General features: G+C 43.4%; 1 protein-coding gene across 5 annotated transcripts in view; it reads right to left on the bottom strand.

Moving 5' to 3' along the window:
- The window catches only part of STAP1 (signal transducing adaptor family member 1), a 164,261-nt gene that overhangs the window by 68,135 nt on the left and 72,349 nt on the right, over positions 1-23,777 (bottom strand). For all 5 annotated transcript variants that reach the window (XM_029600772.1, XM_029600793.1, XM_029600764.1 and 2 more), the window contains 2 exons: positions 20,165-20,278; positions 17,994-18,050 (listed from right to left, as the gene is read on the bottom strand). In XM_029600772.1, coding sequence (XP_029456632.1) covers positions 17,994-18,050; positions 20,165-20,278 — 171 coding nt within the window. The remainder of the gene's footprint in view (positions 1-17,993; positions 18,051-20,164; positions 20,279-23,777) is intronic.

Consider the following 23,777-nt stretch of genomic DNA (forward strand, 5'->3'; position numbering starts at 1 on the left):
ATTGCATGGGAGTAACCTGCATGGAGTGGCAGTTATTACCCTTAATCAGAAGGCATGGGGATTGCTACCATTAACTGATTAGCCTTGATGCTTTTGGTGCAATTGTAACATCGCTCTCCACTTCGACATTGGGGGGGAAAAATGGGAATTGGATTCAGACAACAGCCAACACTGGGCCACGACTTTTACGGTCCAGGATACAGTAGGACTGCTTCAATGGCCAAGTCCAAAAGCAAAGCATGTTCAAGGTGTGTTGTCTGATTGTAAATATTACTATCCTTAACATAAAGCATGGGAGTAACTAGCATGGCACGGCAGTTACTACACTTAACAGAAATATAGGGGTAACCTGCACGGAGTGGCGGTACTACCATATGAAACTTGCTGGGCAGACTGGATGAACTATTTGGTCTTTTTTTGCCATTATTACTATGTTATGTAAGAAAGCTAATACTATGTGCAAATGCATCGGGAGTTTTAAAACGTGCATAAACTTTAAAATGTGCGTTCGACACAGACCAAATGCACATTTAACTTGGGAAGGAGGGGGAGGCATCATTGACAGGCCATTATCTGGGTAAGTATTGGTAGTCAATACTGCCACTGATGCTGCCGATTTATCCAGCTATCTGATAGTGGTTAGCAGCTGCCAAATAGCTGGGTAAGTTAGTGCTTAATCCAGCTATCTGGCATGGTTCACCACTATTGGCCTGATAAAGTACTTATCCAGCTAAGTAGTGGCAATCCATGCCAGACAGCCGGATAAGTACTGATTTATCTGGCTATCTGGCAGCTGCTATAAAGTTAGCTGGATAAGTTATCTGGCATATTCAGTGGGATAAACATCCTGCCGCATATCCCTGATTAAAGCTATCGGGCAAACCGTAGCCAGATAAATATATACCTAACCAGATATTTTTGAATATTGCTGGTTAATGTAAAGTTATCCAGGTATGGATAGCCAGATAAATTTAGCCTTAACCAGCTATATTCAAAAAATATCCTATTAGGTTCAAAAGAATATAGCCAGATTGTGGGCCTAGTCCCCCATTACTGTCACAGTTTCCTCTCTCTGGCCCCCACTCCTGAGCTCCAAGTGCTTGGCTTGCTGGGCTGAGTCTGCAGCCCCCCCTCAAAACTCCATTTCCAGAAAAATAAAATAAAAGGGTGGTGCCAGCCTCTAACCCCACCCTCGCCCACTCCTGAGTGAAGGCACATTCTTAATAGATGTTGCTTCCAGGGCACCACTCCTCCCTTCCCTCTCCACACCCCCATCCCAACGCAACCCTAGCCCTCCCACTCTCTCAGTACTTTCAATCACAAAGTTCTTCAGCCCGGGTCATGGGAGCAGCTTAATGCGACCCAGGCCCTGTGCTTATGCCACTGCTAGGGGATACAAGCTGGAAGTGTTCGTGTGTAGCATTGGGGGGGGAACACATTCTCAGATAACTTTAGACCTGCTCTCAGGCACTTTCTTGAGTTAGCCGAATAACTTATCCTCCTAACTCCAGTGTGCACTATTTAGAAATAGAGTTAGCCAGATAAATTATTCAGCTAAGTCAACTACGCCTCGGAATGCTCCCAACACGCCCCTTACTTATTTGGCTAAATCTTAGCCAGATAAGAAAGGGGAATATTCAAAACTTGTCATTTAGACGGATAACTTATGAATTATCCGTCTAAATGGTTTTGAATATTGACCTCTTAATCTTCCTGGCCTCAGAATTAGACTAAATTCTTTGGAGCAGGAACTGACTCCCCAAAGGAGTAGAAAAATATCCTTCTAAAGATCAGTCATTCCACCTGCTCATTGGTCTCAATACCACCTAAATACATCTACAACTTAAGAGAAAACCTAGTCCCTAGCTAACCACCCACAGGTTTTCAGTTCTAACTTGACCCTAGGAGCTCTCTAACTTTGGCTCAGAGGCTCCAAGCAAACACTGAAAACTCCAGGTACTGAAGTATCCTGCGTGGGCCTGTGCAGGCAGAAAGAAGAACCAGGGATAATGATGGGCCCGAAGGAGGAGGCGGCTGCTACTTTTGAGGATAGAGAGAATGTGTGAGTATTTTTGTGAGTGAAAGAGAGAGAAAGTGTGTGTGTATGGGAGAGGAAGAGAGATGAGTGAGCATGGGTATGAGAGGGAGAGAAGTGAGAGCAAGCATGTATGAGTGAGTTGGGTATATGTGTGAGAGAAAGTGTGTGTGGGCATGTGCGTGTGAGAGACTGTGTGTGTGGGCATGTATTTGAACGTTAGTATTAGGGGAGTGCAGAGGAAATGTTTTGTTTTTTGTTTTGCTTTGTTTTGTAACATTTTCAGTTTTTTGTTTTGTTTTGATTTCCTTTTTTTATTTTGGAAAATAGTGTGCGCTATTTAGAAATAGAGCACATTATAAAAAAGTTAAAAGAAAATTGCCATGACAAACAACCCACTCCAGGGGTCTCGGAGGTCTCCTGTCCCACTTCTCTTGCCACCCCTGAAGGTGGCTGAAGCTCCCACAGGAAAAGTTAAACTTAGGGGGAAAAAAACCCTGTACAGGCTCACCCAAATTCCTAAACCCCCAACTTCCCTGCTTTGGTAAAAAATATCCCCCCCCCCCCCCCCGAGAGTTAGACTACCATCACCCATCCAAGTCCACCCTCCAGAGTTCCCCCAGACTTACCAAATCTTCCCTGGTGGTCTAGTGGCGGCCCGGAGTGATTCCTATGTTCTGGGCCTTGTGGCTGCCAATTTCCAAAAGATTTTGGAAAGTCAAGGAGGGTTGGGATGGTGGGCGATGGGTGGTCTGGCTCCTAGGGACCTTTTTTTTTTTGTTTTTTAAATCAAAGGGGAGGGGATGGGTGCAGGACCTGTGATGGTATTTTTTCCTGAATATAACCCTTCCTGGGGGAATTTCAGCCATCTCCAGGGGCAACAGAGGGGTGGAATGGGGGTTCTCCAGAGACCCCTGGGGTGGGATGTTTGTTAGAATAATGCGCATGTTTGAAAATAGTGCACACAAAAAAATGATAGAAAATAAAACAAAATTTCTTGTTTTTTACTGTTTAGTTTTAAAAATGATGTGTATGTGTGTAGAAGTGAGAGAACATGTGTATGACGGAAAATGAGAGGAGAGAGACTTAAATAAGAATGTGTGTGAAAATGAGCAGAGGGTACCTGAGTGAGAGTTTGTGTATGAGAGAGGGGAAAGTTTGTGTGTGTTCTATCCCTTCTCCATCTGCTACTCCACAACAATCGCAAGGTGACTGGAAATCTAAAGCTCCCAGTTATAGGCTTAAGCACTGACAGCTTGCCTGTAGAATATCCTGTCCATCCCTATGGATTCTGAACAGCCGCCATCTTGAGCAGACTGGTCTGAAATCTGTGCTTAGACACACAATTTCTTATCTACTAGCTCTTGCGTCTCTGCTCCAATCGGTGTTTCCTATTTTGCTTTCATGAAATTATTTAATAAGAGGCTCCTGAGGTCAGACAGGCTCGAGGCTGGAACTGTGTAGTTATGCATGCCTGAGTAAAGACATCAATTTCAACACATCACTAGGAGAACTCAAACTCTGTGTTTGTTTACTTTTGTTAATGTTTACCTCGCAAATACTGCTACCAGCATGGACAGAATCCAACCTGCCACTTTAAATTTGTTTTCTGCCCTTGGGATTTACAGTTTGATATCTGGCAGACTCTGTTCTATTTGCTCCATTACAGTTTATACCCTGCAGAAACAATTTATTTTGGAGCACCAGATCTGAGCTTGTTGAGAACTAGGAGGCATTACTGAGAGAGAGAATTTACTTTTTGATAGGGACCTCAAACAAATTAGGCAAATCTGAGGCATTAGAATTTTTATTGTACGTTGATCCACTCCCTTGAGTTATCTGCTATACACATGTCTGCCTGACTCTGGTAAAACAAGCAGAAAGTTTGGCACTGCTTACCTGTCAGGACTGGTGGCTTCCTGGAACCCTGCCCCCTGAACCACTGGGTAGTGCTGGTAATTGCAGGTTTCCTAGCATGTAGACAGATGGACTCAGGACCAGTGGGTTATGCTCCCCTGCCAGCAGATGGAGACAGAAAAAGCTGACGTCACAGTATACATGTCCCTGCAGTGACCTCAGCCTGCCAGTATTCTCCATCTCCAGCAGATGGTGGATGTGCATCTCCCTATGGGGATTGCTTCAGATTTTGGAAGGAGAATTTAAAAGAGAAAAACAAAAAGCTTTGCTCTCCTGTGGTGACACCAGATGGTCCCTCCCCCAGTTGAGAATTCCTGAGGTGATTGCCGTGGTCCCTCAGATGAGTGCATTGGTCCGGTAGCTGGTTTTCCTGGTGTGGATTTAGCTGATTGTACAGCTTAAAGGCAGCAGGTGCAGAAGGCCGATTGCGGTGGTGACTGCTTATGCCTTCTCCCCCTGCAGCTGGAGACCATCTCTGAACTCAGCCGGTAAGGGCTGAGCTCAGGTAAGCTTAAAAAAAAGAAAAAAAGGCTGAGACCTTGTAGAAGGGTTTTGCAGAACTTCTTCTGGTCTCTGAGCTCAGCGTGCCATTCCAACCTTCATTCCCGCTCCCGCTGGGGTTTGGGGGAACCGGGCAGCCTAGTGGGCTGAGTGGCCTGGGTGGCTAGGCCCTGCAATTAGGCTTTTTTCCTACGTGGTAGGCCACGGTGAAGTTTTTGCACGCTTTTGTACGTGTTCATTGCCCTCCTCAGAAATGTTGGTGTGTGCAGGGCATCCAGCTCTGTGCATGCGTTGTGCGCTCAGCTTTGGGCGCGAACTTTGTGCGCATATCTCTTAAGTAATTGGTGATGTGCCCAGATTTTGGAGCACAGTTTATGCATGTGTTTTTGCGGTGTTAACTCTGGGGTACCTAATTTTTTTGCACATAATTTTGTGCACTTGTAATTTTTCAACATGAGCCAGATGGACGGCTCAAGGACCCTAGAATGCTGGAGTCCCTCTGGAACATCAATTGCCTGGAAACCCGGGCGGTCCGGTTAATGTGCTTGCAGTTCAGCAACAGACTGCAAGATTAAGCAGTCTGGGTGATGTCTGACAATGCAACAACAGTAGCTTAAATCAATCGGTAGGGAGGAACCAAGAACCAGCAAGTGTCGCAGGAAATAGACCAACTCATGGAATGGGTAGAAGGACATCTACAGATGATCTCAGCCTTTCACATTTCAGGAAAAGACATCATAAGAGCAGACTTTCTCAGCAGAAAGAGTCTGGATCCAGGAGAATGGGTGTTGTCGAATGAGGCATTTCAACTGATAGTGGATCGCTGGGTCTTCCGTTCTTAGACCCGTTGGCAACTTCTCTCAATGCGAAGGTTTCTCGATTCTTCAGTCACAGGAGAGATCCGTGGTCCCTGGGCATCAATGCTCTCATGCAGGTCTGGCCGGAAGACAAGCTGCTTTATGCCTTTCCCCCTTGACCCATGTTGGGCAGAATAGTCCGCAGAATCGAGGGCCACAGGGGGATGTGCCCCAATTGGCACTGGATTGAACCAGACAACCATGGTATGCGGATCTGTGAAGACTCCTGGTGGAGACCCCCTTCATTTTCCGCCGCACAACAATCTGTTGCAGCAGGGACCCGTACTTCACAAAGATCCAACTCTGTTTTGTCTTAAGGTTTGGCTCTTGAGAGTGCTCGTCTGTTAAAGCGTGGATATTCTTCTGTGGGGATTGCTACCTTGCTCTGTGCTCAAATGTTCTCCATCTCCTTAGCCTATGTGCGGGTTTGGAGAGTGTTTGAGGCCTGGTGTGAGGACTGAGGTATTCTTCCTCGTTCAGTTAAGATCCCACTCATTTTGGAATTTTTGCAGAGTGGGTTAAATAAAGGCACAGGTTGTGGCTCTGGCCTGTTTCAGGGGTCCGGTGAATGGTGAATCCTTATCATCTCATCCTGATGTGGCCCATTTTTTGAAGGGAGTGAAGCACCTTTGGCCTCCCTTGCGGTTACCAGTTCCTTTGTGGAGTCTTAACTTGATGATAGATTTCTTGGTGGGCCCTATGTTTCAGCTGCTGCGTAGCCTTTCTTTGTGGTTGTTGACCTTGAAAAGTGTGCTCCTAGTGGCAATATGTTTTGTGCATCGAATTTCTGAGCTGCAGGCTTGTTTTGCCGGGAACCATTCCTTCAGGTGACTCCAGGGACGATACAACTCTGTAGTGTTCCCTCCTTCTTGCCTAAGGTAGTCTTGAATTTTCACTTAAATCAGTCCATTTCCTTGCCATACTTGGATAAGGAGAGAGACGTGGGGGAGTATTGCCTGTTGCATCCCTTGGATGTCAAGAGACATGTTATGCTGTATCTGGAGGTTTCTAAACCTTTCTGAAAGACAGATTGCCTTTTTGTCCTTCATGGTGGCAGGAAGCAGAGCGATTCAGCTTCGTGGGCTAAGATAGCTCACTGGATTAAGGAGGTAGTCATGGCCATGTATGTGGATGCTGAAAAGCCATTGCCTACTCAGGTTAGGGTGCATTCCACTAGGGCTCAGGCAGTGTCATGGGCGGAGGCTTATTTAACATTTATTTATTTATTTATTTAAAAACTTTTATATACCGTCATCAAGTGGGATCATCACAACGGTTTACAATTCATACACTGTGACTTAATAACATAATAAATATTAATAAGCAGATAATAAAATACATCAAATTAATCAAAAATAAAACCTAATAAAATTTTATAAAAATCAATGAGCGTAAAATACTCAATAAATACTAAAATCCTAATAAAAGAAGAAATAAGGTTGTTGTCTCCTGTTGACATTTGCCGACCTGCAACGTGGTCCTCCTTACACACTTTATCCAGGTTTTATCATCTGGATGTGCAGGCCCAGCAGGATGCAGCCTTTATACGTGGGTTCTGAGTCCCTCTGTCTACACGCTAGGAAAGGAAAAATTACTACTTACCAGATAATTTTGTTTTCCTTAGTGCAGACAGATGGACTCAGCTTCCTGCCCTCTGCTGTTCGATGTTTGTGTCAGCTTCCTGCCCTCTGCTGTTCGATGTTTGTGTCCTTCTGTGGGGCTTCATCTTCCAGAGGATTACTCATAAGTGTTAACCCAATCCCTAGATTGGGGTATGTGCATTCATGCTTGAGTTTAGTGTTCTTGTTGGTTGAGTACAGTAATGGTTGACTATTTTTAATCAAGTTTTTTGCTAATCTGTCCATGCTTTTGAAGAGAATATTGGCAGGTTGGAGTCACTGCAAGACTTTATATACTGTGATGTCAACTTGCTCCGTCTCCATTCTGCTGGCAGGGGAGCATAACCCACTGATCCTAGGTCCATCTGTCTACACTAAGGAATACGAGATTATCAGGTAAGTAATTTCTCCTTATGCAAGGAAAGAAACCTGGGATTGAACTTTATACAGAGACCAGTGGCCCTGAGGATCCTTATCCTTAGAAAGGGAGTTCTCAGAAACTTGATGGCTATCGAACAGTACAGAGTCTACCCAGCATCTGGAGTGTTGCTTACCCCCCTGCCACAGCCCCACAAAGGCTACCCAAGATCTTGAAAACTGCTTTGCCCCATGCAACAGTATCATAAAGACTGACTAGCACTAGAGAACTATCTAACCCTAGGATACAACACTACAAAGGCTACCAAGAATCTGTCTTGACTCCTGCTTAAGTTGTGAGTATTTGAAGGGAACTGGACTTGTGAATGGTTTTGCCCTTCTATTCCCAGACTGGGGCCAGCTTTGAACTAAGAGACTAAGAACGGCCCTGGCTCCTTGACTTGAAGGATCTTGTATATTTATTTTGAATCCCTAGTGGTGAAGGACCCCTTATGCCTGTTACCTGTTAATTCAGTGTTCTGAAATCTTATTTTGAATCCCAAAGAAGCTACTGAGTTACATAAATCCACTTTGAACCTGACACCATCTAGCAGGCAGCACCCCGTACCCTCTTATATTGGAAGATACCTGTGAGGTTATCATTTCAAAGATACCAATGAAAGCTATAGGAAGTGAAGAAACCTACTCATGACTGCACAGAATAAAAAGAATTCAGGACTATCTGCCTGTGCTGGACCTGAAAACATGTTACTGATTGGAGTGCTCTGTTACAACTCCACTTGGTGGAAGTGCTCACAAATAAACTTTCAGATGAGAGAAGTGGATTAATGTTGTATAAATATAACCACAATTAATCAAGTACTTGAACAGGCTAATTTTAAAACAAGTGCGAATGTACTTGTACATGCTCGTATGGGCGTGCAAGCAGAGATATACGCTGGAATTTTAAATCATGCGCATTCTAAGAACATAAGAAAATGCCATACCTGGTCAGACCAAGGGTCCATCAAGCCCAGCATCCTGCTTCCAACAGTGGCCAATCCAGGCCATAAGAACATGGCAAGTACCCAAAAACTAAGTCTATTCCATGTTACCATTGCTAATGGCAGTGGCTATTCTCTAGGGGCCTGATTTTAAAAAGCATTTACTCGAGTAAAAACCAGGTTTACTGGAGTAAATTCACTTTACTTGCGTAAGTGGGTTTTTGAAAATTGCTACAATATATGCCATTGACTTGTCTATAGGATTTACTCACATAAGTGCACTTTACTTGAGTAAATGGCTTTTGAAAATTGCTACAATAGTAGCTACATTTACGCATGTAACTCCTTTTGAAAATGATCCCCTAGGTGAACTTAATAGCAGGTAATGGACTTCTCCTCCAAGAACTTATCCAATCCTTTTTTAAACACAGCTATACTAACTGCACTAACCACATCCTCTGGCAACAAATTCCAGAGTTTAATTGTGCGTTGAGTAAAAAAGAACTTTCTCCGATTAGTTTTAAAAGTGCCCCATGCTAACTTCATGGAGTGCCCCCTAGTCTTTCTACTATCCGAAAGAGTAAATAACCAATTCACATCTACCCGTTCTAGACCTCTCATGATTTTAAACACCTCTATCATATCCCCCCTCAGTCGTCTCTTCTCCAAGCTGAAAAGTCCTAACCTTTTTAGTCTTTCCTCATAGGGGAGCTGTTCCATCCCTTTTATCATTTTGGTAGCCCTTCTCTGTACCTTCTCCATTGCAATTATATCTTTTTTGAGATGCGGCGACCAGAATTGTACACAGTGTTCAAGGTGCGGTCTCACCATGGAGCGATAAAGAGGCATTATGACATTTTCCGTTTTATTCACCATTCCCTTTCTAATAATTCCCAACATTTTGTTTGCTTTTTTGACTGCCGCAGCACACTGAACTGGCGATTTCAATGTGTTATCCACTATGACACCTAGATCTCTTTCTTGGGTTGTAGCACCTAATATGGAACCCAACATTGTGTAATTATAGCATGGGTTATTTTTCCCTATATGCATCACCTTGCACTTATCCACATTAAATTTCATCTGCCATTTGGATGCCCAATTTTCCAGTCTCAGAAGGTCTTCCTGCAATTTATCACAATCTGCTTGTGATTTAACTAATCTGCTTGTGATTTAACTAATAATTCTATGCCTACCATGTGTAAGTATGCTCCTAATTTTAAGCAGTTATTCGAGCAAAGGTACTTCGCGCATCTTCCTTAGGACTCTTTTGACTGTAACATGCGTAAGTAAGCAGATTTTAAAACATGGTTGTGCGAGGGACATTCTCAGTTATTCCAATTAGTCCATCAGTTTGCCCAGTCAATCTCGAGGTCATATAAACCCCTCTGGTTCTTCATCATGTACTGCCCCCAGGTGATCTGAACCTCTCACCTTGTCCTGTTAGGCCTAAAAAGCGATTTCTGCAGGCTTTCTCCTCATCAGGCGCTGCTGTGTGCTGCGGCCCTGGGTTTTAAAATACAGAGTAAAGCCCTGCCCCCTTATTTTTTGCTTGCGCATACACATATATATGCATAATTTGTGGCTTTTAAAATCCATGTTACTCAAGTACGGCTCACATATGCATGTATATGGACATTTTAGTGCGAGCAATGCTTTTAAAATCGACCCCTAAATCCTGATAGAGGTGTTTAAAATCATGAGAGGTCTAGAATGGGTAGATGTGAATCGGTTATTTACTCTTTCGGATAATAGAAAGGTTAGGGGGCACTCCATGAAGTTAGCATGGGGAACATTTAAAACTAATCGGAGAAAGTTCTTTTTTACTCAACGCACAATTAAACTCTGGAATTTGTTGCCAGAGAATGTGGTTAGTGCAGTTAGTATAGCTGTGTTTAAAAAAGGATTGGATAGGTTCTTGGAGGAGAAGTCCATTACCTGCTATTAAGTTCACTTAGGGGCGGATTTTAAAAGCCCTGCTCGCGTAAATCCGCCCGGATTTACGCGAGCAGGGCCTTGCGCGCCGGCGCACCTATTTTCCATAGGCCTGCCGACACGCGCAGAACCCCGGGACTCGCGTAAGTCCCGGGGTTTTTTGTCGGGGGCGTGTCGGGGGCGTGGCCGATCGCGGCGTTTTGAGGGCGGGACGGGAGCGTGGTTTCGGCCCGGGGCGGTCCGGGGGCGTGGCCGCACCCTCCGGAACCGCCCCCGGTTCGCGTCTCGGCGCACCAGTGGCCCGCTGGCGCGCGTGGATTTACTTCTCCCTCCGGGAGGCGTAAATCCGTGGACAAAGGTAGGGGGGGGTTTAGATAGGGTCGGGGGGGGGGGGGGGGGGGTTAGGTAGAGGAAGGGAGGGGAAGGTGAGGGGAGGGCGAAAGAGAGTTCCCTCCGAGGCCGCTCCGATTTCGGAGCAGCCTTGGAGGGAACGGAGGCAGGCTGCGTGGCTCGGCGCGCGCCGGCTGCCCAAAATCGGCAGCCTTGCGTGCGCCGATCCTGGATTTTAGAAGATACGTGGCTATGCGCGTATCTACTAAAATCCAGCGTACTTTTGTTTGCGACTGGTGCGCCAACAATAGTACGCGAACACGCATTTTTTAAAAATCTACTCCTTAGAGAATAGCCACTGCCATTAGCAATGGTAACATGGAATAGACTTAGTTTTTGGGTACTTGCCAGGTTCTTATGGCCTGGATTGGCCACTGTTGGAAACAGGATGCTGGGCTTGATGGGACCCTTGGTCTGACCCAGTATGGCATTTTCTTATGTTCTTATGTTCTTAAGTCAAGGAGAATTTTCCACTATAAACTTACTCTCATTTTCTTTTCAACGCAGTATTTCAACGTTGTCAATAATTTTAAATATATATTGCTGGCAAGAGTGTACAGAAGGGGATGTGCAGAGGCAACACATTTGTTTCAGTCCATTAATTTGTTTTGTAGGTCACCTCTATTCATTTGGTCGGTTTAAAAATAAAATTGTTTATTTGTTCATTTGTTTAGCATTAGAGTCAATGGGGAAGCACTGCAGTCTATTTTGGGCTCCAAAATTTGGGTTTTCTCACCAGTTCTAATGAAACTTGTGGGAAGACAAAATCAAAAGTGGCAAAATACTCCAAGGCACCTAAACTGAGGCAAATTGGCACCACAGGTGGCATGAACACCCTAAGGCATCGTAAAGGGACAAAGGGATATGAGCAGTGGCAAGAGTTCTTCAAGGCAGCATGAGAGACGCAAAGACACAGCAAGAGTGATAAAAAAATTCCCCAAAGCTTCAAAAAAAAAAAAAAAAAAAAAGCCCCAACAACAATGGCATGAATCTTTGGAGGCAGCACAAGAGGTAAAGTGGCACCAAGAGTGGCATCGACATCCAAAGCAACCAAGAAAGGGGAATGAAGAAGAAAAGGTGGCAGGAAAAACTCCGAGGTACTGATAAAGGGTCAAAGCAGCATGAAGAGTGACATCAGCACACCACGGCACTGTGAGGGGTGCAAAGCAGCCCCCCACATTGGCAAGAACATTTCAAGGTGTAGTCTGGAGTATGACAGCAGCAAGAACCTAAAGGTACAAAGTCTAGGTATTGCAGCAATGTTGAATCGAAGAAAGACTCCTAAGGTGTAAGATAATGGGTATAGCAGCATGACAGAGTGGCATGGAAGATGAAGCATTTGCCACATGTCAGATTTAGTACAAGACAATGATTTGTCCTCAGTAACATTTTTGTGAAATAAGCTTTGATTACATTCCCTACTTGAAATTGATCTTGGTGCTGGGTGAAATTTTGGGTTTCTTGTGAAATTTGCTTTCCAATTGAAATTTTTAACACAAATGAACACGACATTGTCTCTCATCAGTGTGGCTTTCCTGATAATTTGTGAGGTTTGCTTTATTTAAAAAAAAAAAAAAAAAGTTTGCCCAGTCATGTGATGCTGCAGCACTCGGTGGCTGGATCCTTGGCTTGATCCCGCTCCTCCTTTATTTTAACAATATTTTAAGCCCCTTTCAAGTGCTCGTTTTTATCAGAGGACTGCTAAAAAGGGATCCAAAAAATCCTTACCTATGATCTGGAGTGACCAAGTCCTCTGATCAAAGTGATCGAGCAGAAAAGTTCTCACGGAAAAACTGAGCCCAGAGGAGATGGCATCTGAGGATGAGGCCCAGTCGAAAACTGCGCTCCCCAACAAGATGGTAGGAGTTATGAAATCTGTCATGCAACAGCTCAGGGACAAATATACAGCAGTCTTGTGGCTAAGTTCATTGGTTGTGATCTGAGCGAGCTAGCTTGAATCATCCCTACGCATGGTTGGATTTGGTGGTGAACTGCATGGAGTTTGCTGAAATGTCACCTCAGCAGGGAGGAGTTTAGAAGTGTTTGAGAGAGCCCTCAGAGCACACTGGAGAAACTTGATGATATAATTGTGGCTGGTGTAATAACTTCCTCTCGGAGAAGATTGAGGGGTCGGATCCAACAGGCTTCCTGGTGTGTTGGATCTCGGTTGCTTTAGGCGCTGAGTGCAAAAATGGCCTCTTTGAAAATTGATCGTGCATACAAAAGCTTGGCACCAACTCCAGCAGCGGAGAGCAGTCCCAGAGTGTTTATCATTTAGCTCCACCGATATCAGGACAAAAATTGAGTTTTGAAGACGAGCAGGCAAAAACATGCACAAGTGTTCTTTATTTCAAGATTTTTCCAGAGATGTACAAAAGAAATGATAGGGATTTACTGAGATAAAGAAGGAACTTTGCAAGAGAAATATTTCATATGCCCTGTTGTTTCCGGCCAGATTGAGAGTGCAGCATATTGGTACCACATGCATACTCGCTTATGTGAAGGCGGCAACCTTATTTTTGCAGCGACTTTGTATGGAAGAAGCAAATGCAGAGCAGTGATGACAATAAGCTTAATATCCTTTTACCAAAGCATATTTGGTTAAGGGCATCGGGGTATGTGGGGGACACAAAGAATGGCTTATATGAGTGCAGATACATATAAGTAGAGAGGGTGGGGGCAAGCTGGGCAGGGGGGGTTTATACTGTTTGAGAGGTGTAGATTGGGGGTTATAATCTCACATGGGAAGGGTGGAGGGAGGATCAATATAGCTGTGTGCTTTCCTTGTTGGAATAGGGCACTAGCGAGGCTCTGTTGCCCGGATGCGCAGTAGCAGCTGGTTGGGAAGATTCAGCTAACTGAGGAAGAGAGTGGCAGAGAAGGGGGGCATTGCCTATAGTCCTGCAACTCCGATATGCGCGCCGATCCTCATAGAGCTGGCTGAACACGATAGTAATCAGTTGGCCTGGGACTACACTTTTTTTCCCCAAGGGCACACACCTATAATCGCATTGATTGCTTTCTGGGATCGCCAGAATTGTGCAGAAAGGCTGGCCTCATGGATTTGCTGACATGTCAAATATCTGACCATCATTCAGTGTTGCTGCCTATGGATCCTTCTCAAGGTCTGGGTGGGTCCAAATGTTGATGCTGTAACTCCTTTCTACTAGATAACAAGCAATTCTGTGACATGTTGGCTAGGGATGAACTAAAATGTCTCCAAGTGGTGAAGATAGAGAAAGCCTTCAGATTTACAAGGCAAAAATTTTATCAACATGCTGACAGGCCAGGGCAGTAAGGAAATATGCTTTGAAGTCTCGCATAGGGAGTATCCAGGGGCTGAAGGAGGTGGTGACCTACCAGTTGTCAAACTGAGGAATTCAGGCAGTTCTATGAAGGTTTATTTTTTGCTCAGGAAGAGTGCATAGTAGAGCATATAAAGGCGCAATTAGATAAAATAAAGATGCCTACTTTAATAGAAGGACAGATAGAAAGTATAGCCAGCCCAATCATGATAGCGGATATCTATAGAGCTTGAAGGAACTTTCAAATGGGAAGTGCCCTGGCCTTCACAGGTTTCCTCTTGACCTTTATAAGTGCTTCACCCTGAAAGGTAGCCCCTTCTCTCTGAAATGTTTTCTCTTACTTACAGAATGCGCCCGAAACAGTTAGTACATTGTTGAAGGCAAATATTGTCCTTATTCACTAAAAGTGTAAGGATAATATGGAGCCAATTGAGACTGGAATTGATGCTAGAATGCCTACTTAAACCAGATCAGACTGGCTTTGTAACAGGTCAGCTGTCTATGGTCAACATGAGAAGACTGATGTTATGGCTCTGGCCAAAAGAGACCGAGTTGCAGGGTTGGTGGTGGCTCTGGATGCGGAGAAGAATTTCAATAGGTTTCGGTGACTTTTTCTGTTCTTGGTGTTGGAGAAATTTGGCCTCCTTCCTCAGTTCCATGCCTCGGTGTAAGCTTTATATCATCACCCCACAGCTAACATAATTACTAATGGATGCAGATCTCACCCTTTTCTGATTTTGAGTGGTTTGAGACAGGATGTCCATTGTCTTCCCTGTTGTTTGATTTAGTGACTGAAATACTAGCACAAGAGATCCAGGCTTGTCCTAGGGTGGTGGGGTTCATGGCGGAAGGGTCAGAACATGTTATATCTTTATATGTTGATAATGATCTTCTTTTTCTGTCTAATCCTAAAATGTCAGGCTCCAGATTGCTATGGTTTTGGCTGAGTATGGTTACTCTTGGGGTACAAGGTTAATTTCAGCAAGTCAGAGGTGCAACATATAGGAATAGTAACTGTTAGAGATATATCTGCTTGTTTTTCTAATTTCAGAAAGGCTAAGAAGGGGTTAATTTATCTAGGCATTTTTGTGTCTATGGACTTTAGTACTCTGTATAAAACTAATATTGTCCCTACACTTAGCAAAATTCATATGGATCTAGGATTTATAAGACCGATATCTTGGGCAGGGAGAATAGCAAACTTGAAGATGAATGTGCTACCCTGGCTTATGTATATGTTTCAACATGTTCCCTGTTGTCTACCTGTTTGTTTTTGCTAATTTCAATTGTGTGATGTTATGCTTTATTTGGCATAAGTGCCCTTGCACAAAATTGAGAGTCTTATGGAGACCAATAGAGCCTGGGTGGCATGGATCTTCCTAATTTGTAGGCATATTATTGGGCAGTAAGATTGCAAGGAGCCTTTGTGATCTTGCTGCCCAAACATAGGTATTATCAGACTTCTTGAAACTCGTATGGTGGACGGGGCGGAGCTCCCTAAATGCTGCTGCAACCCTCTACCTCTCTTCAGGTGAGAAGGGCTGGAAGATCATCGCCCCTAATTGCACATATGCTAAAACTGTGGAGGGAGGTATGTAAGATTATGGGAGCAAGTGCAGGAATGGTGTCTCCACTCTCCCCATTAAGGGATAATCTGTCCCTCTCAATTCATACCTGTTGTAAAGAGGTGGCAAAGTGGTTGAAGGTGGGGTTTGATGATTGTAGGACAGTTTTGGAAAAAGGAAAGCAATCAGTGCATATCTTTTGCAGACCTCAGTTTGGACTATGGTCTCACTGATGAAACATTGATAATATATGCAATTGCTGGGGGATCTGCAGCAGTTAGAGGAGAATGATTGGCAGCCTACTACACCCTCTGTTGTGTGTGCCGGCCGGTTGCACTCACCCGGCACAGCCCCGGCCTCTCTTGCAGCAGCAGAGAGCCGCTGCCAACGATGAAGTCCTTCGCGGCTTGGAGCCACTGCTCGTGCTGCCGACGCCCAGCCCCACTGGCAACTTCCTAGGTGTGTGTGCCTCTCCACTGTTCTTAAAGGAACTGTGGCGGGAAAGTTCTCGTGGCTCTCTCTGATGACGTCAGTACTTCTGCTTACTTAAGACTGCTCCTGCCTGCAATGCCTTGCCTCAGCAACAGGTCATGGTCCTTGTGGGTTGCTACTTGTCTGATGCTGTTTTCCTCTGGATTGCTTCTCTGGTCTTGGCTTGGATTGTTCTGGACTCCGTTGGATTGCTGCCAGCCCTGACCCTGCTATGTTCTGGACTTTGTTGGATTGTCACCTGCCCCAACCTTTGGTTTGTTTCTGGACTCCGTTGGACTGCTGCCTCGTGGAGTTGTTGTTCTTCAGAGACCCACTCCTAAGTCCAGCCAGCCACAGTACCCAAGGACTCAACTTGCAGGGAACGAGGACTAGTATTGGTGAAGGTCCTGTTGGGTCTCCACACTGGCCAGCTCTGCCAACCGACGATAAGAATCTGCAAGGCCCCTGCCTGCAGGTAGCGACAACCTCATCTTGGACTCAGGGTCCACCTTCGTAACACCCTCTGATTTTGAGCGGGTGTTTTTACAAGAAGATATCCCAAGAAGGGCAAGTAGTTTGATTGCCTGAGAACCTCAATTGCCTTGCATTTCACAGAGGTATAGAGTCTTACAAATTACCTGTAAGGCGGAATGGCAACAGATTTGGAAAAGGGCCCATAAACTTTCAATTTGCCAGTGGAGGGTGGAGCTTAGGGTATGGATGATACATCGAACCTATAGATATCCCCTTTTTTATTCCATTTTTTCTCTGGGATTCTCTAGGTTATGCTGGAGGGGGTGTGGTAAGGAGGGTATATACCTTCATATGTGGTGGCAATGTCTTCGGGTTACCTCTTTTTGGAAAGCTATATGAAGGAAGCTTATGGAAATTATTGGCGCGGATGTGTCTTTAACATCTGTCTTATGTCTACTGGAATGCTGGGTTGGTCAATCTCTGCCAACGTTCAAACAAATTTTAGCAGGTCACTTGCTCTATGTGGGACAATGTACTATAGCGTTGCTATGGAAGTCAACGCCCTCAATAGAAATTTGACACAAGCGGATACATAACATTGCACTTATTGAAAAATTAACTTTAATGTTTAAGAACAATTTGATGATGTATGAGAACATTTGTTATAAGTTCTGGGAGTATTGGGACAGTAGTATATTGGTGAGGCAAGATTTCTCTTGGCTAAATCCATGTTGGCCTTGTCCCATTATATGTTCACTGAATTTAAATATAATATATGCCTCAGAAGACTGTACTTTGAATGTCCTTTTTAATGTAAAATCTGTTATAAATGCATAATATTTTAATTGTATGCAAGGCAGGGAGGGGGCACACACAAGGCCATAAGGTTCGCCTGTGGCAGCTAATATCTTTGCGCCAGATCTGGGCCCAGCCTGAGGCCTCTTTGGGGCTTCCCCAGGGTCATAATGGTGCTGGTCTGAAGGCCAACCTACACTATTTTCTTGTATAGCCATAGAACAAAATAGTGCTGGCCAGCCCTGAAACTGGAGCCATTTTGAGGTCCATATGGCTCAAGTCTCATCTTCATTTGATGCCATTTTTGAGAGACATCCCTCCTGCCCCTTCTTCTATGCAGGACCCCCACTGGGGGCTAAGGTGTTTCCTGGACACACCACTTTTTTTTGGGGGTGTGGGGCTGAGGCCCAGGCCCAAACTGATGCACCGCCAACTTCACAGTAACTGTTTAATGAAGAGCAAACATGAAAGCAGACACACACTAGCTGAATTGTCAACAGGAGCAAGGAACCAAAACCAGTCACATGAGAATGCAAAACTTAAGAAATATAGTTTGGAAAGTGGACAAGGAATTCAGTTCCAGACGGTGAAAGATGAACAAATGGACAGCAAATAAGGCAGGCTTTATGAGAGAGCCCAAACATTCACAAATCCTAAGCTTGTGCTAATCCATTTTCACAATAACATCTTTTTACTTTTAGGTCAAAAAGGAAACAGTGTGGCAGGAGAGAAGGGCTGAGTTCTAATCCTAGTAAGTTAGTCCTTTACCTCAGTGACGGTGAGGATAAAGCCTTTCCATTCTTCTGCTTCTTCAGAGTTTTTTGCCTGAGAAAAAGTAAAGACATATAACACATGCTGATAGGGAATCACAAATCAAATTTTTCTATGCAATTTTTCTTTCAGCAAGATATCTAGACTGTACCATGTGACCATTGTATTAAATATTTCTTTCCAATCTGTGTGAAACATCAATATTCTAATTTCCTTAAGATTTTTTTCTCTCTCAGGTTTAGAATTCTAAACTCAATGTTTTCTTTTTTATGTTCACTTGCAGTCTGACTTTTTTGTTTGTTTGTTTTTATTACAACTTGGGCTTCACTCAATTAGCTGTCCTCCTTACCTTGGGGCCGATGTGATATGCCATGCTAAACCTACCCTGGGGTTTTAGCACAGGTTTTTCAGTGCTAACTTTACCTGGATATGTAATGAAGATTTTAGCGCCAAAGAAACCTGCACTAAAAAGCCCGAAGTAGAATTAACGTGACTTATTAGCTATTACCCTACAATTCAAGGAGGCACACTAGTGGGTAGGCTGCCTAGTGTGCCCCCTGGTCAGAGGCAGGAGTTAAAATTCCTGCGGTAAGAAGAGGCCACCGAACCCACTTGAGAGGGCATGGTCAGCTGGGTGAGTCCCCTCAGCCAGGCCAGAGTGGAACTCCCTCTCCCTCCCAAGCCCTCTGCTATCCTCTCCATTACAAAAAAGGTTGAGCTGAAATGCCCCCCCCCCCCCCCCCCAATTTCCCGAACCATTCTCTCACATTTAATAAAACATAAGCCTGGCCAAAGAAGGAACCTGCACTTCCCAAACCCCCTGCTACCCTTAAATAAAAGTTAACCAGGCCAGAGAGGGGATCCTCTCTGAACCTCTCTAGACCTCCCGGAATCCTTCAACTTGTCCCCCACCCCCCAGGAACCCCCAGCTAGTGAAGATGCCTTATTTCTCCTCCTGCAAGGCTGCTCCATCAATGGGCAACCGATTGTTCCCTCAGCTGTCAGTGAAAGGACCACTCCCCTTTTAGAATTCCAAAAGAATTCAAAGGGGAGTGGGGTAAACACTGTGGATCCATCAAGTCTAGAGGATGTGAATAAAGAGTGGGTGGCTCACGGGAATGATGGCTATTGCCTGGAGATTATACCCTTATTCAATAAACATACACACGTCTCCAACATTGCTCTAAGCTTCAACGGCAAGAGGAAGTGTGGAAAAAAAGGATTTGCATTCACAAAAAGCGGGGAGTAGCTTGCTTGTTACAGCGGTTACTACCCCAGACTAAATAAGCCAGATACTTTACTTTCAATGCATATCCAGCATAGCTCTCTGCTTCAACGGCAGGGGAGAAAGTCTGATACTTCACACAAATCCAACATAGCTTTCTGCTTCAACGGCAGGGGAGAATGTCTGATACTTCACTTTCAACACATATCCAACATAGCTCTCTGCTTTAACGACAGGGGAGAAAGTCTAATACTTTACTTTCAACGCTTATCCAACATAGCTCTCTGCTTCAATGGCAGGAGAGAAAGTCTGATACTTCACTTTCAATGCATATCCAACATAGCTCTCTGCTTCAACGGCAGGGGGAACGTAGACAGGTGGATCTATATACAGACAATAACCAACAAGGCTGAGTTACATAGCCTGGGTAAACAAAGGCATGGGTGTAGCTTGCTTATTGCGGCGGTTACTACCCCTAACTATAGTAGATATTCACTTGGATGCATTTCCAACACTGCTCCCTACATTAATGGTGCGGGTGGAAGGGAAATAGAACCAAAAGGTTACTAAGAGCCAAGAGTAACTGAAGTATGAGAGAAATTTTAAAAAAAAGTGCATAGCTTGCTGGGCAGACTGGATGGGCCGTTTGGTCTTCTTCTGCCATCATTTCGATGTTTCTATGTTTTGAAAGGGGGGTGGTCTCTGACAGCTGAAAGTGGAGGGCCTGATTGGTAGACAGTGAATGAGTGAATAAATGACAGAGCCTGGTTTTTCTGCTGCAGTGGCTTTGGCTGCAGGGTACTCTTGGGTGGTTTTGAAGAGCTGATATACGTATAAATTGAGGAATACTGCCCGCTCATGGCTCTCACACCATGAAAGAGTCCAGTAAGCCTCAGTAGTTATAAATATTAACTCCCAATGCTTTATTCCCCTCCATGCTCACCATCAGATGCAGCTTCTCATTTGGCAGGATGAGGGTGAATTTTTGCCATGGGCCTTCTGTAGTATGCTTGACATTCAGTGTTTTCAAGGTTACCAAATCAATCTTCTTTAGGTGCTAAATGATGCAAAAAGAGACAACAAACATATATAGCATCCTGTCTAAAATGGTAAGGGTGTTCTGGTGGTGAATGAATGGGTCTAGGAGTCAGAACTGTTTTAAAACTCTAGATCCTTCACTAGTCTTGGTGCTATCTTGAGCAAAACTCTTCACTACCATGGAACAGCAATGGGAAGGGGCATGGAGTGGCTTAGTGGTTAGAGCCCCTCGATCCCTAATAAGCCTATCCCTAATGAATATGCATGTGATGGATTAGCATGCACAGTGCCTTAATTTTACCCAAATCTATGGCATGCCTGTTCATTAGGAATAGCTTGTAAAAACCTGACTAGTTTGCAACCATCAAGGCCTGAAGTCTGACATCCCTGCCCCTAGTCTTTCAGAAAAAGTCCAGATGCATGAGTTTGAGATTCCCCTATATATGTGACCATGGGGAGGGGACCTTGGACAGCACTGCATCTGTGTCTCTAGCACCCAGCTGAAGAGAGGTTGTTATGGTCTGGCATTTCTAGTTGTCCAATTATTATTATTATTATTATTTCAAAGGGTTATTTATATGAGTATAATTTTCAATATGCTACCAGTAGAAAAACTATGGCAGATTGTTTTCTGACTTTGACTTTATACTAACCATAATATAGTAGCCTTATTCCTTGAACTTTTCTTTACATTAAAATGAGTTCAATGAATAATTATAAAACAAACAAAGATGGTTTGCAGTACCTTCAGAAATTTAGAATTCTGCTGAGTTTAGATATTGTTCATTGTACCTTTGTTCATTGCATTGTATTTTTTAAAAGTCAATAATCTACCATTTTGGTGCTGCTTAGCAGAGTACATAGTGGACTACATAACTGCCTATTTTTATGGAAATGCTTTTTTGATTCTATTTTTCTCTTTTTTGTTTATCTTGTCTAACCCTGCCTAGAGTTACTTAGAAGGTTTGTCAGATGGTTTTTGCTTTCTGAGGTCATCTAAAGGACAGAATTCTGCTACAACAGAGCTCTTGCAAACTGCAAGATCCTTCCTATTAAGGAGGGGGATTTGCCAAAGTTTTAGCTAATGTTGAGTGATGGGAGGAGGTGGCATTGCCCCGGCGGGGAATGATGTGAGGAGGAGAGTATCTTGGGAGTGCTAGGAAGGAAGGGGCTCTTGAGGAACTGAGTAAAATTCCAATCTGTGGTTTTCAGATTAGTGGCCTACCAGAGGAAGGAAACCTATCAGGAAAAGGGTGTGAAGTCCCTTACTGGGAAAGCTCCAGGAAGAGAGCTGCGTTTTTTATATTTATTTGTTTGTTTTTATATACCGACGTTCGTCAGGAACCTCACATCGGTTTACAGTATACTACATAAATACAGTTAAAAAACTAGCCCCATGGGCTGTGGGGCCGAAGGTTTTATGAGTGGGATTCCCTCCTACTCTAAGAAGAATAACTGAAGAGTGGGGATTTACTATTTTGGTTGTTCCCTATTGAACTGTATCCGGCTATTTATTTCAAGTTTCGCCTATATCTAGTCTGTCTACGTTTGGATTTACAATAAACTTCGCTTCGGAACCAAGAACAGGTGTGAACATTGGACTTTGTCAGAATTTGGGTAAGTTTTCCCCTCGGCCTCCAGATTAATTTCGGGTCTCCATCTGATGTTCGCTGGTGGGCAGAGGCTGATCCCAGGGCTGCAGCAGCAGTGCCCCTCACCGCCTCTGCAGCCTCTGAAGGTGATCCCGAGGAAAAGGGAGTTACACTTGTTTGAAGTAGACCTCATGGATTTGTTTCATGAATTAACAGCCTTTATATATATATATATATATATATATATATATATATATATCTTTTTTTAAATATAACAATGACCTCAATAACAGTTGTATGTAAATCTCAATACTTCAAACAGATTACCAGAAAAGAAACCAAAATTAAAATGTCTCTAATTCAAGTATACAATCCTAGTTTTGAAGAAAACATTTTTGAAATAAGTATGAGCCAATTTAATCAACGAGATGATATACATAACTGTTTCCATTGCCAATATTTCTTCCAAATATTATCATATGCTACCGTATTGTTTTGTAATGTGAATTTAGTAATTTTTTTTAAAGAAAAATGTTTGCACTATTTTGCTTGTGACCATTTCATGGTGAAAACAAAATGTAGAGTAAAAATAATTAACCAAATTTACTTAAACAATCAGTCCATTGAAGTGAAGAAGAAAAAAGCTTTGTTTTTGTAACACTGCCGCCTTAATGCCAAGTGCTCCTATGCAATCTGGAATCTTGTTTTTGCCAGGTGGTCTATGCCTTTAAGCCCTTTCTGGAAAATCCTGGAAACTTCTGAGGTGTGTGTATGGTGAGGTTATAACACTTGGTTATTGTGAGCAGTCTACAGTGAAAATCTGAAGGGTCAACCCCTCTAATGCTGTGGTCTTGGTTTCAAATTTTTCAAACAACCCGCACATCAAAATAATTGTATTTTTGAATTTTAATTCTAAATATATTTTTTGTTTATTTCTGTTTGTTTCACCTCAGTGTCCTACTTTTACCCAATATTATGTCCAAAATCTTCAAAACATATGTATTAAAAATATTTGATGAGTGCAAAGTGATGCTTCATACAATGCAAGAACACCAAACCTTGGTATCTTGCTCAATTTCTGTTGTGTAATCATGAGCACCACCATCCACCACAAAGCCCTTTAATTAATTTTTGAAAAACATTTTTACTTTACTTTTACTTTATATTTTCAACGTTTTCTTAAAATTGAATCTTTTTGTATATCTTTTATATATCTTTTAGAAGACCTGAATTTAAAACTTTGATATGAAACACTGTGTGTAAGACAAGGGATTCAGGTCGCCAATCATTCGGGATCGGAGCATTACTTATCTTGCGTTTGTATTGCACTCAGAGTCCTTGAAACAGATCTTTCAGTAGCGCTTGCCCCAACAAGGCCCAGTTTCGACTGATCTTCTTCAGGAGAAGCCACTCAAGCTGTGTCCAAAACGATTTAACCATATTTAACCATATTACCCCTTCCAAAAATGGCGGACCCGCCATTTTTGGAAGGGGTAATATGGTTAAATATGGAAGGGGTCCGCCATTTTTGGAAGAGGAGAATGGAGTGAGCAGCGCCTAGGCGAGCTCTTTATTCCTTTTGGAAAATGTAATATGGTTAAATCGTTTTGGACACAGCTTGAGTGGCTTCTCCTGAAGAAGATCAGTTGAAACTGGGCCCTGTTGGGGCAAGCGTTACTGAAAGATCTGTTTCGAGGACTCTGAGTGCAATACAAACGCAAGATAAGTAATGCTCCGATCCCGAATGATTGGCGACCTGAATCCCTTGTCTTACACACAGTGTTTCATATCAAAGTTTTAAATTCAGGTCTTCTAAAAGATATATAAAAGATATACAAAAAGATTCAATTTTAAGAAAACGTTGAAAATATAAAGTAAAAGTAAAGTAAAAATGTTTTTCAAAAATTAATTAAAGGGCTTTGTGGT

Source organism: Rhinatrema bivittatum, chromosome 1 (genome assembly GCF_901001135.1).
Source record: "Rhinatrema bivittatum chromosome 1, aRhiBiv1.1, whole genome shotgun sequence".
Taxonomy (NCBI): domain Eukaryota; kingdom Metazoa; phylum Chordata; class Amphibia; order Gymnophiona; family Rhinatrematidae; genus Rhinatrema; species Rhinatrema bivittatum.